This window comes from Hydra vulgaris, chromosome 06 (genome assembly GCF_038396675.1).
Source record: "Hydra vulgaris chromosome 06, alternate assembly HydraT2T_AEP".
Lineage (NCBI taxonomy): Eukaryota > Metazoa > Cnidaria > Hydrozoa > Anthoathecata > Hydridae > Hydra > Hydra vulgaris.
The window spans coordinates 40,744,062-40,757,328 of record NC_088925.1 but is presented as its reverse complement, the minus strand read 5'-3'; the positions used below and the strand labels follow the sequence as shown (position 1 = coordinate 40,757,328).

The window sequence follows — 13,267 nt, the reverse complement described above, 5'->3', positions numbered from 1 at the left end:
TTCCCATCAGTATTTTCTTGACATACTTTTCCATCAAAATGAAGGTGAACTAAAATGTTCTTATTATTATTTCTGAAATTTCTCAGATGGTCCTTGATCCTCTTTGATTCATCATAAATGACTTTATCTGCTGCTCTTAATGCTGTAGAGGTCGAACATTTAAATTCATCTGTATTTCCACCTTATTTAGCAATTATACTATTAACCATGGCAGTATGCTGCCTATGACTTATTCCTTCCCCAACAGCAGTATCAGCAGTTCTCTTGAGAATATCTTTTGGAAGTAGAAGAGTATCTGCTTTTTTGACTTTCTTCTTTAACTCTGGATCTGGATATGGGAAATCATCATTATCTTTATTTTTATCGGATCCATTTGAGCTGAATTCACTCTCTGATATGGTTTGATTCAAACTTGATCTCATTTCAAACTTGGATAAACTCCTGTAAACAGAAGAAATGTACCTTGTGTCTAATCCACCTATTCTTGTTTTTAATATCTCCCAATTGGTCTAATAAAAAAGCAATATCTTCAGTCTTGTCTTGACAACTCCTTTTCTTATCAGCTTTAATGATTTCAACTAGAGTATCGAGCTCAGGGGAAACCCAAAAGATCCTTTTCATCTGAGTTAAAAATTTCCTCCTTTTTTCAATTTCTGATAAAGTTTGTCTTGATTTGTTTTTTTTTTAACGGTTTTTAGGTTTGGATCAGCTTCTCTATCTTTTTACTAAAAAATGTGATTTGTAGATTCTGATCATTTTACAACACATCTATTTCTGTTAATTAATTTATTTAACAGCAGACATTTGTTATATTAATTGTTTTCCTCTAATAAATAATAATTTACAAATAAAAGATAAAATATACAGTCTGGTACCTACCTAATTGTTTGTAATTGCAAAATCTGAAATCCACCCTTCAACCAAGGTGCAATTAACTTTGAAAGAGTGCAGCATAAAGAGTTTTCATTATGGCATCTGATTTCAAAGTGTTTTGTCAACGGATAGTGGATAAATCTACTTTCTTTTTGTTTTGGATGCTTCTCCTTTAAGTGCAAAAAGTATTGCAAAACCTCTTGCTCTGTAGAAAATTTGTCTTTTGGTAAGGATGATCTGGATTCCCCAACCAAAAAATTTACTTTTTTCTTACTTTTTCCTGACATTAATAAAACTGTAGTAAATAGCTCTAATAAGCATATGAAGTAAGTATAACATGAAAGTTATCAATAATTATTTCCGTGTTTTTAAATGAAAATTAAATATCGTCTTTGCTAAAAAGGAATTTGCATAACTTGTTTAAGGTGGTAGACTGCTAAAAAAAAAATTTTAAAATCTGACATTTTTCCAATTGATTTTCTAATTTTAAACACGATAAATAGGATTAAAAAAAAAAAAATTTTTTTTTTTTTTCTCTTTCTAATTTTTGGGCAAATTTAAGTGTTTTTAGGCCTAAAATGTGCAAAGTTCTTGGAAAAGATATCTCAAAAAGTAAAATATATCAAGTCTCAAAATTTTACAGTTGTGTACCTTTTAAGTAGATAAATGTCCTGAGATAAACAAAAAATTTGAATCTTTTTCAATTTCGATGCACCATAAGCTTTTTCTATGCGTCTAAATTTAGGCCAAATTCCTGACCCCAAAACAGCCCAAAAAATTTAATTTTAATTTTTATCCAAAATTTCTTTATCTCAGGACATAAAGCTCATAAAAATGAACATCTGTACAAAATTTCAAATCAATTGGACAAATACAGCTCCAGCAATCTTATCCAGAATATGAAAAACTTTACAACAGAGAAAAATGCAAATAAAACTTTATATTTTGAAAATACAAATATATTAACACTTGAAAACAGGTTAAAACCCCCCCTTTTCATATAATGTTCCTTCTTCATCATTGTGCTTATCATCAAACCCCTTCCTTGTTGCTCTAAGCTTTTTTCTTTGTTTTTTAAACTCTTCAGATGATTTTATGTCCTTAAGCTTTTCACGTAGCACATCACTATTTTGAAAACCGTTTTTAGTAAAATGTCCTGGTAAAATTCCTAAACTGTGAAGAACATCTATCATACCAGTTTTACCATCATTAAACTGTATAACAGCAGATGCAACACTAATTTCAAGTGTTGACCTACCCACGTACACATTTTTTGGGCATTTTGTCCAAATTACATTATTGAGCGATTCATTTGCATTCTGTGTTTCTCCATCAAGACATCTTTTTAATAACTTGTTTGCACCAAGATCTTTGTGTGAAAAAATAGGTTTTATAATTTCACAAACAGCTTCTGGAATGTTTATACTGTTTTTATAAGTAAAAGTTTGATTAATCATGTCCCTTTGATATTTACACCACGAATCGCTAGTACGAGGACAATACTTATGGCGTTCTTCATCGCTGCTGCATTCAGAACAGTGATGAATTAGTCCTGCTATGGATTTTTTCATGCCATACAAATTCCCTTTGTTTTGTCGTATACTCATTCCATAATAGTTTTGCAATGTATTAATGACTTTATCTGTCATCCTTCCTTTTCCAGTAAGTCTTTTACCATCTTTTAAAACATTTCCCTTGTACAATACTTTAAGAGAGCGTAAACGAGACCCAACTCTTTTTTGAACATGACTGACACATTCACTTTTTTCAATTTTATACCCTGGGTAAGCATTATTACTTTCTATATTTTGGTAAGACTTACTTTCACCATCACCACAGTATTTTGTATAACGCAGTTTGTTAAAAACAGTTGATCGTTTAAATATTTGCAATGCCCCAATAGCTTCCATTGCACCTGCACTACCTTTATGATTAATTGGGCAAATATGTGATTCTACCCAGTCATTGTATCCCGGTATATCTTTGTTTCTCTGCCAATATTGGCAACTTTTACAATCCTTTATGAGAGTTTGAGTGTCAACACACTTCCCATTACTAATAGCTGTAACAACATCGTTCAGCGAGGAAAAACCGCGTCGCTGCCACGTTCCATCAACACTTACAGTAACATTTTTTATATCAGGGTCACCAATAGTAGACTCACTTGTACGTTGTGCTTGTGCAGCTGCTCGCTTCATTGAATCTTGGGCAACTTTGATATAAGACGAATGCAATTTATAGACAATGTTATTGTATGTTTTTTTTTGCATTGGTGGTGGACTGGTTATTATGTTACAAAAACTTTCCATTGCAGCATAACCTTTTCCAATTTCTCTGAAAGCTACACACATTCTGATATTAATGTCAAACGATTTCATGCCTTGTGTTTCATTATCACTGTTTTTTTCAATTTTTTTTGAGGTAAAAAACTCATTTTGCCATTGACATTTTTTTGCAGTGCAAGACAAAACAAGTTGATGTGAAAATCCTTTCTTTCTTGATAAATCATTATTCAATTTTATTAAAGATTGGCATTTTGGACAAGAACCAACAAGATTTAAAATTGAACTCAAAACATCAGAATTAAATATAATGTAACATTCAGGATTACTATCTTGATTAATACTTGGAGTATCAGAAGTAGGTAAATTTAACTTTTCAGCAGATGCTGATTTGCTTGAATAAGTATTTGTTAGAGATGTATTATTTGATGTATTATTTGAACTTGAAGTAGTATATTCAGAAGTCAAGTGAATTTTATTCGCAAGTAATCTATAACATTTACGTTTTTTGCTTTTAGACTTATTTCTTCTTTCTGCAGAACCCATGTTGATAGTATGCACTTTTATCGAGTTAATATATAGTAATAAACCAATTCAACAACGTTGTTCTTTCACACCATGTCATTTAAACATAGAAAAACAAAAAACAAAGAAGTAGCTATTGGTTTGAGTGCTTAGATTTTGTAAAATTTAGTTAAAATTGCCTTATTTTGACGTTGCTATGAGCGTTGCTAGGGGAAGCAAAATCACCCTACTAAGTTTAAACTGTTTTTTTTAGGCCTTTTTATGTTTTTTTGTAAAGTAATATGTATGTTTTTAAAAACAGTTAAAGTTTTTAACTAAACAACTTTTGAAAAACTACTTTTTTCAATGTTTTTTAGCAGTCTACCACCTTAATTAGTAAAAAACACTTATATATATATAAAAACACTTATATATATATATACATATAAATGTTTATATATATATATATATATATATATATATATATATATATATATATATATATATATATATATATATATATATATATACATATAAATAAATAAATAAATATATATATATATATATACATATAATTAAATAAATAAATAAATATATATATATATATATATATATGAATATATATATATACATATATATATATATATATATATTCATATACATATATATATATACATATATATATATATATGTATATATATATATATATATATAAATATATATATATATATATATATATATGTATATATATATATATATATATATATATATATATATATATATATATATATATATATACATACATACATACATTCAAACATGCATACATATTTTTGAAATAAAAAGAAAAATATTGTTTTTACCAGCTTTTCCGTTGATAATCAGAAGATCATTTATAATACCATGTTGTGCAGCATACCAAAGATCAGATTCATAAACTTTTATGTTTTGAAATTCTCTGGCATCTGAATTTTCTACTCTATGAACATTATTTCCATTTAAATCAACTGAAAACAAATACTTATCATCTAACATACTTTGGCATATTTTAAAATGGGACCAATCACCGAATGGTAGTGGAGCTGTTTCAACATTGTAGTTAACATTACCACTGATAGCAGCAAAAATACCAAGTTTTCCTGAACCATCTTCATGAAATCAAACTCCAGGGTTTCTGTCTCCGTAAGTTCCGTAGTCTTTATCCAATGTTAAATGAAGGACACTCTTCCATCCCTTAGAGTAACTAATAGGCTTTACATTAAAAGAAACAACGTATTCTTTTCTTAAAACATTTAAAACACCAATTAAAGAACCTTTAGTTAATGCAAATTCTTGTTTTTGATTGATAAGTTCTACCAAAAAAAACAGTAACATATAAGTTTAATAATTTAAAGAACTTAAAAATGATAATATTAATAATTATAAGGTACTAACGGAAAACATTTAGTAAAGTATCAAATATAAACATGCAACTACCTTTTGGAACTAAAATAATAGGAGGCGCAGAAGTAGAAACTACATCTAATAAATAAAAATGCAGTTGTAAAATCTTATACTCAGAACAAAGGTAAAAATACTCAGTAAAAACATTGTTAATTAACTCACTAGAAATTTTGTTCAGAATGTATAAATTTTTGATTTGTCCATATTGAGCTTCATATCATGGATCTGCTATATAAGCTTTAACATTTTTGAAAACTTGTGGCTGCTGATTTTTTTCAGTAAAAATAACTTGACCATTAATTTTTATTGTATTTATATATATTCAATAAGTTCATTTCTATTTGTTTTTTGATTTATAGTTTAGGCTATTTCAACTTGTGACCATTGATTCAATGGAATTGGGTTTGTATTAAAATAAAGGTTCTGATCACCATTAATTGGAGCTACAATATGAAGGCTTCCTTTACCATCCTCATGAAACCAGACACCAGGTACTAGATCTCCATATTTATTCCCATTTTCACCAATAGTGAAGTGAACAACACTATGCCAACCGGGTAAAAACAACGTAGGTCTAACTTGAAATGAAACTAAATATTATTTATTCAGTTCTGGAATAACTGCGGCAAGGTTTCCCTTTTCAATTGATGTGCTTAAATCACATATAAGATGTTCTAAAAAATTACTAACTTTGTTTATTAACTAAATATTACCTCTTTGCCATTATTTAGGCACTTTTTACTCTTCTGCCCCTAACTTTTATAGCTGATTATCATATAGATTTTTATAACAAATGCGCATACATAAACTGACACAGGGCTAGATGTGAATAAATGTAAATATATTAACTGAGATATTCGGATAGACATTATTATATATACTTTGTATATTTATAAAATAAAATAAAATTATTCAAAAATGTTACATAGGTTGGTTTCATAGGTCAATTAGGCACTATGTATGTTTAGTTTCCAAATAGAATAAGCAAGGCTTGACTAAAAACTGACAATAAGTGTTAAAATCTTCCATGCCTGAATCCAGGATTATGTAAGACGCACAATTATAATTATAAGAGAGAAAAAAGATATTTAAAAATCACAGTAAAATTTACAGAAAGCCATAAGGCAGTAGTAGGAAGTGCAATAATAGGATGAGCCTGTGGAAGAAGTACAAAATAAAAGTTTTAGTGATGTCATAGCAAGGTCTGAACTAATCTAAGGAAAACGAGGAGAAACTGAGTCTAAACTAGGATTCAAAGAAGAAATAAATTAGGAAGTAAAGAAAGCGATTATGGTTGTATAAAAACAAATTAAAAAGTTAACCATTTAAATGAGAGACTTAAAAAATACATAAGTTTTGAGCTTTAACATGGTACTAGCACTCAGCCATTTTGTTTGATGTATGTAAAAGTCACTAATGACAATAATATTGACTGCAGTATAAAGAGAAATAGCTTAATCAATTTGATCATAAAAATATTGAAAAAAGTGCAGTCTTTAGAAGAAGAAAATTAAATAACAAAAATTAAGATTATTAAGTAACTGGGTGCTAAACAAAAGGACATAAAAGAACTTTCAGAGAATTCAAAACTGATGCATAAGTACACAAGTATACAGAAGTATATACTCAGGTCAAGCATGTGATTATTGGTGTCTTTGGGAATAAAAGAATAACAGCCAGAGGAGAGCTAGTTAGTCTGATGAATCTTGCAAAAAGCAAATCTCAATAAAGAAGATGCAACTTTGAAGACCACAAATATTTGTAAAAAAAAGATTGACAATTAGGTAATGATAATTGTTTTTTATGTTTATTTTTTTTAGGTCCTTAACACATATTTTAGATTGTTAGGGAACTTAACTGGATCATAAATATTGCATGGCACTCTAAATAATGAGGTATGCAGTCGGCTCAGTCCTGCTAATTATTTAAAAGTCATGACTAAGGGCTCCTTATGCACACTAACAGGGACAACATCCTTGGACAAGATTGCTCTGGTAATACTCTTATATTTTATAGCTCTCTGAAAGCTACAAAATATTTAGAGAAAAACTTGTCACTGCCACTGGATCTTCTCATGGGTTTTTGCATAGCCACTTCCAAAGAGTCACATGCAAAAACCCATGAGATGTTTTAATATATATTATTCTAGACAGAATAAAATCTAGCAGAGGTTTACATTTACGCCAGACTAATAGATAAAGAAGAAATGCGAAATCAATATGACTTTTCTGCTTACTCCGAAAATCTTTCCTTGGGAGGCTTTCTACAAGACAGTAGTAAGGTGCAGTTAACATCTGCCCAAGATCAATATTTTTATTGACACAGGCCCCTCTAACAAATGTCTCAAATGATTTAAAAATATCTCAAATGATTTAAAATTGATAACAAAGTTACACTTTTTTACTATAAATAAAAAAACATTAAAACGCAACAAATTTTTGTTTACGATTGTCATATTACTAATTATATAGTTTTATTTTGTTTTAAATGCACTAGAGTTTCGTCTCAATTGCGTTACTTAGTTACGAAAAACAAATAAGGTTTCAATTTGCAACTAAGTGAAACATAATTTTTTTATTCAATCTTTAAAACATTTTTTCTTTAGGTTACGTCTCAATTGGTTACCATTGAAATATAAATGTGGCAATTGAGACGTAACTTTACGTCTAAAGTACACCTAAAATTTAACCCATTGAGACGAAACTTTTGTACATTAAAAATAAAATATTTTATAAACTAATATATAAGCGTAAATATAATACCTAACTAAATATTGTCTTAAGTGTTGCTTTGTGCGCTACTGCAGATTCTACACTCTTTTTATTATTATCATTATTATTATTATTATTATTACTATTGTTATTATTGTTATTATCGTTAATAGTATCATTATTATTATCGTTATCTTTTTATTTTATTATTTTTTTTTGATTATGATAGACAATTTTATGCTGAATAAGAATTTTATTCAAACATATATCTAAAAACAACAGAAAACGCTCTAATTCGATGTTGAAAAAATTACACTTAAAAACGCTGATGTTTGTCATTTTTAAAAACGTTTTATACCAAAGTTACATTTAAAAATCAATCGAAAAGAATTTTTTTTTTTTATTTACCTAAGCCGGTTTTTTGTTGTCGCCAAAACGAAATTTTATATAGATTAAATTGAATGTTTTTTTAATTTTATATATTTTTAAATTAATTTTTCAAAAGTTCTTTAAATAAATTGCTTTTTAGATGTTCACTCATCGACTGACAAATCGGGATTGGCGCATATAAATGAACCTGCATCGACTGACAAATAAGGATTGGCGCAACTAAACATTAACTAACAAATAATAATTGGCTTAGGGTTAGATCAGATATCTCTGACCATAACTCTAATCCTGACCCTTACCATGCACAATTAATTGTGCAATTATCATTTATCAGTCAATTTATGTGCATTTAGTTACGCCAATCCCTATTTGTCAGTCGATGCATGTACATTTAGTTGCGCCAATCCTTTTTTGTTAGTCGATGTACGTACATCTAAAAAGCAATTTCTTCAAAAAATTTTCAATATCTGATTGATCTCGAGATCAATCAGAAATTGATGCGTTATGCATTTTTGAATAGTTTCGTTTTTTCGATAGAAAGCAGGCTTCTTAAAAATTTTATTTTTGAAATATCTAATCTTTAAAAAGGAATTTATTCATAATCAAGTATAAAAAATATGGCAAATACTTGTGTTTTTTTAGTGTAATATTTTAAACTTCAACATGGAATTAGAGGACTTTTTGTTAATTTTCAGACCTATGTATTAATACGATTCTTAATCAGCATAAGACTCTCTATTCTCAATTACACAAGGGGTTTAGTATTGTTTGAATTACTCTTTAAATATTAGAAATTCAGAAAGAGAGACTATACTGCTATGAATTAAAAAAATGTAACGTCTTGGTGACGTATACGTAGTTATACTAACTATAGCTAGTGCTCGCAAGTGGTATAACAAATTCGTCTCAACCAAGTGGTTTGTAAGGAAATAAAAACTTACGTTTTTTGAGCTTTCATAAACTCACAAGCAAAAACGTCAACCATTTTTTTGTTTTGTTGTAACGACAACTTTTAATTTATCAATTAATTTACATATTGGTACCTAAACTAGTTTAGTAGGATGCACATTATAATATCAAGTGCAATGACCTTTTCTCTCTATGCTATCTTTCTTACTCACCTACTTCTAGCTTTTTAATCGAATTACTTCAGCCTTCAAAAACCTCACAAATTCTTTGTCTCTGTAGATAGCTTAATTTGCTTTCTGCGGACGGTACGTTGCTCCATATAACAATTACGCGGATGATGGTAAGCCACATTATCGTTATTCAAAACAGTGTCGTATCTTCTGTTTTTAAAACACATTTGATTACTCTTACTTTTTAAGACATTATACATGCGTTTACGAATTTATGGTTTTTCAGAAGAGGAAATTCATTTTTATTTGTAAAGCTAACATAAGTTAACTCTGACCAAACTGAACTTGAAAAACTGCAATTTTTTTTACAATTATTTCACTAAGTATATATTGCTGCTTTGTAGCAATGAAATTACTAAGATATCTCGTTATGTATCGTAGCATTCTAGGTAGCTACAACATAACGACAAACATGTAGGTAGTCACTTTCTACATATCGCAGCTTTGTAGCTTACAATATTGTTACGATATATATAACTACAGATCATAAGAATGTAGCTAACTACATTATAACAACAAATCTAAAGTTAGTTGTTGCCTACAAACTATAGCTTTTTAACTAGCGAAGCTGTTAAAATTTAGCAATATCTACATATTATACCTTTGTTGTTAGCTATTTCATAAAGACAGTCGTACAGCTACTAGGTTGATTTAGCCATCTATTGCTATAGTAATATATATATACATTTCGCGAGTTTTTTGTTAGCATTTTTAAAACAATATATTGATAGCTGCATACAGTAGTTTTATAACTTGCTAAAACACAATTATACATCTTTAGGTAGTCATTATCGCTAGCTAATAAGCTGTGATGTATGTGCCACAGATTTATAGTTAGCGATATTATTATTATTATCATATTATTGTAGCTAACTAAAACATATCGACAATTCTTTAACTATTTGATACCTACGTATCCTTGCGTCGTAACTTTCAACGTTAGATAAAACTATCCTTCTGTGACTATAGTAAATAAATAATATATGATAATAGTATTGTATATGGAAAAATATGAATATATAATATATTGCGAACTTTTGCTAGCTATTTGTGGCCCTTTATTTTTGGCATATTGCTGTCTTTGCTGTAAAGAATATCGCTAGCCGATTACTTACTGGGGATGCTCTATCAAATCCAGACTTTAGATTAAAAAAAAAATCTTTTTACTTCCTCTTCTTAATAAGAAATATTTCTTTCTCTTTTTTAATTAGGAATAGGTATCAAAAATATCTTTAAAGTTAATCATAAAGTTACTCATAATCCTCAATAGTTCAAACTTAAATGCAATCGTGTCAAAATATTAAATAACTTATATTGCAAATAAATGATAAATTTTGGAAAAAATATTATTTAAAACTATATACCAATTTTTATCAGTGCCGTAATGTTATTAAGTCCAAATATCGCAGCAAAGATAATCAACAAGGTAACTTGACATTAGGAATAACGAAGCAAATTTGGGCGCCTAATGTTTTTAGTAAGTTATTTAAATTGCTTTTAATAGCTTATAATAATCATAAAATTATAAAGGGAATGTATGTACTTGTGAGCAAATGGCTTTTACATTTCTAAAATAATACTAAAATTTAGTAATTTATGTTGTTTTTAAATATTAAATTATCAAATAACAAAATTCAAAAACATTCGTATATATTTTGGATCCTTGCTCGTTATATATAGATTAAATCTTATAACCTCAAAATAATACCCATTTTTCTATCCTTAGTCTGTAATAATAGTTTTATCTTTATATAATCATATAAATGTGCTCATATGAGCATGTTAAGAATAAAAATAAAAAAAAGAAAACCTTGTAATTTTTTTTTTATAAATCTTAGTAAATTTATCAATAAACTTTTATTTAGTTTTAGTAAATGCAAGCAATTTTTGTTTGGAAACCTATTGGACAGTTAAGGCCTCCTGAGACTTTAATTTTTCAATCTAAATTTGTTCCAAGTTCAGAGAGTTGCCATTTTTTGCTAAACAATCTTATATGACATAAATATAAAAATACAAAAATTTTGACATTGCATTCTTTTTTTCTTTCTTTAAATTTTAAGTATAAGTAATACAATACCTTGAGTATTTGCAACCACGCAAAGTAAGAATGCAAGTAGAATCTCCATCTAGTTGAAAAACAATTCTATTAATAACTTTTTTTTTGAAAAGTAACAATAAAGAACAATTATGTATGGGTCTTGTTATACGCCAATGAGAAATAGAATACACATATATACAAAATGTATAGTATCAGGGTTGAGCTCGGTAAATGGTAACTTGATGTATTCACCAGTAAATTTACTGGTAAACTATTAGTATTGCAACCAATCTATCCGATGATCAACCTTGCAAACATGGTCAATATGATGCTCCATAATGTTGTTGATTGCTGTTGTAAAAATTACCGGTGAATAAATTAACTTATCCTTTATAAAAATTACCAGTTTTATCGGGCTCAATCCTTTATAGTATGTTGCAAAGATACAACATATTATAATGTGTTAATGCATTTATTGTGGTGCGAACGCATGTATTGCATCATTCATGCGCGCATTATCATGCAAGCTGTAGTTTGACAAATCACGCGTTCTAAAAAAATGTATATAAATATGTTTTTTACTATGCAGAGCAAAACTTTTATCTTAAACATGTTTATACTTTACTAACACTTGTAAATTTTATTTTAAACATGTTTATACTTTACTAACACTTGTAAATTTTCTTTTAAACATGTTTATACTTTACTAACACTTGTAAATTTTATCTTAAACATGTTTATACTTTACTAACACTTGTAAATTTTATCTTAAACATGTTTATACTTTACTAACACTTGTAAATTTTATCTTAAACATGTTTATACTTTACTAACACTTGTAAATTTTATCTTAAACATGTTTATACTTTACTAACACCTGTAAATGTCACAAATATACTGATTAAGCAGAATTTTTATTTAACAGTTACAAACTGCATATGTTGTGTTTATATAAATATTTATTATAATATAAGATATAAATAAATTAACCAAAATTAAATGCAGTTTTTTTTTTAAATTGATTTTGATTTAAGTATTTTCTTGCAATCTTCAAAATGAGATTGACTATTCCCGATAAAAATAAAAACGATCAAACTTTACAATGCGAGTTTATGGAAGAAGTAAATTATTTTCCAAATTATTCTTATGTAATAAGTCCTGCCTAAAAATTAAATATCGAATACTGGTTAAAATATAATGAATATCAAGAATTAAGTTGTACTTTTATATAAGCATCTAAAACCAATAAAATGATTTTATATAAATATATTTATTAAGTTATAACATATGTAATAATAAGGTTTTTTCTTTTAATTTTAAAATCCAAAATAAATAATAATTTTTCTTTGAAAATTAAAAAAACTTTTTCAGTTACTTTTTTGTTTTATAGACTTTTAATAACGTCTGTTTTTAACTCTTTCTTTTCAAAAAAAACTTGATATTGGTGGTACTGCCCAGTAATTAAGAGCTATGATTGAAAAATATTACAAGCTAGAGGTGCAGTAATTATCAAAAATCTTTTTCGGAGGGGAAAATAAAATTTTTTACTATGACGTGGTACTAATACTAGGCCTTATTTCCGCTGAATCAATCAATGCATTTTTAAATTGAAGAAAATTTACTTTAATAGTTGGTACCTAATTGGTTGATTTATAAGGAATAAAATACAACGCGACTAAATCATTTTTCTAAATCATTATACTTAATCATTATTCACAGCATTATTCACAGCATTCAATCATTATTCACAGCAGCGACTAAATCATTTTACTAAATCATTACTCACAGCAAAAATTTACATTAAAAAATATTTCTTAAACCTATGCAGACAATATGCACAAAACTCATCATAACATACAAAGAACCGATTTAACTTTGATGTAACAA

The 13,267-nt window shown here is 27.8% G+C and overlaps 1 protein-coding gene across 1 annotated transcript in view; it reads right to left on the bottom strand.

Moving 5' to 3' along the window:
- The window catches only part of LOC136081397 (uncharacterized), a 68,288-nt gene extending 56,489 nt beyond the window's left edge, over positions 1-11,799 (bottom strand). Inside the window, exons 1-2 of the mRNA XM_065798711.1 lie at positions 11,420-11,799; positions 4,523-5,011 (exon numbers count right to left, since the gene is read on the bottom strand). Coding sequence (XP_065654783.1) covers positions 4,523-4,694 — 172 coding nt within the window. The 5' untranslated portion in view covers positions 4,695-5,011; positions 11,420-11,799. The remainder of the gene's footprint in view (positions 1-4,522; positions 5,012-11,419) is intronic.
- Between the last annotated feature and the right edge of the window lie 1,468 nt (positions 11,800-13,267).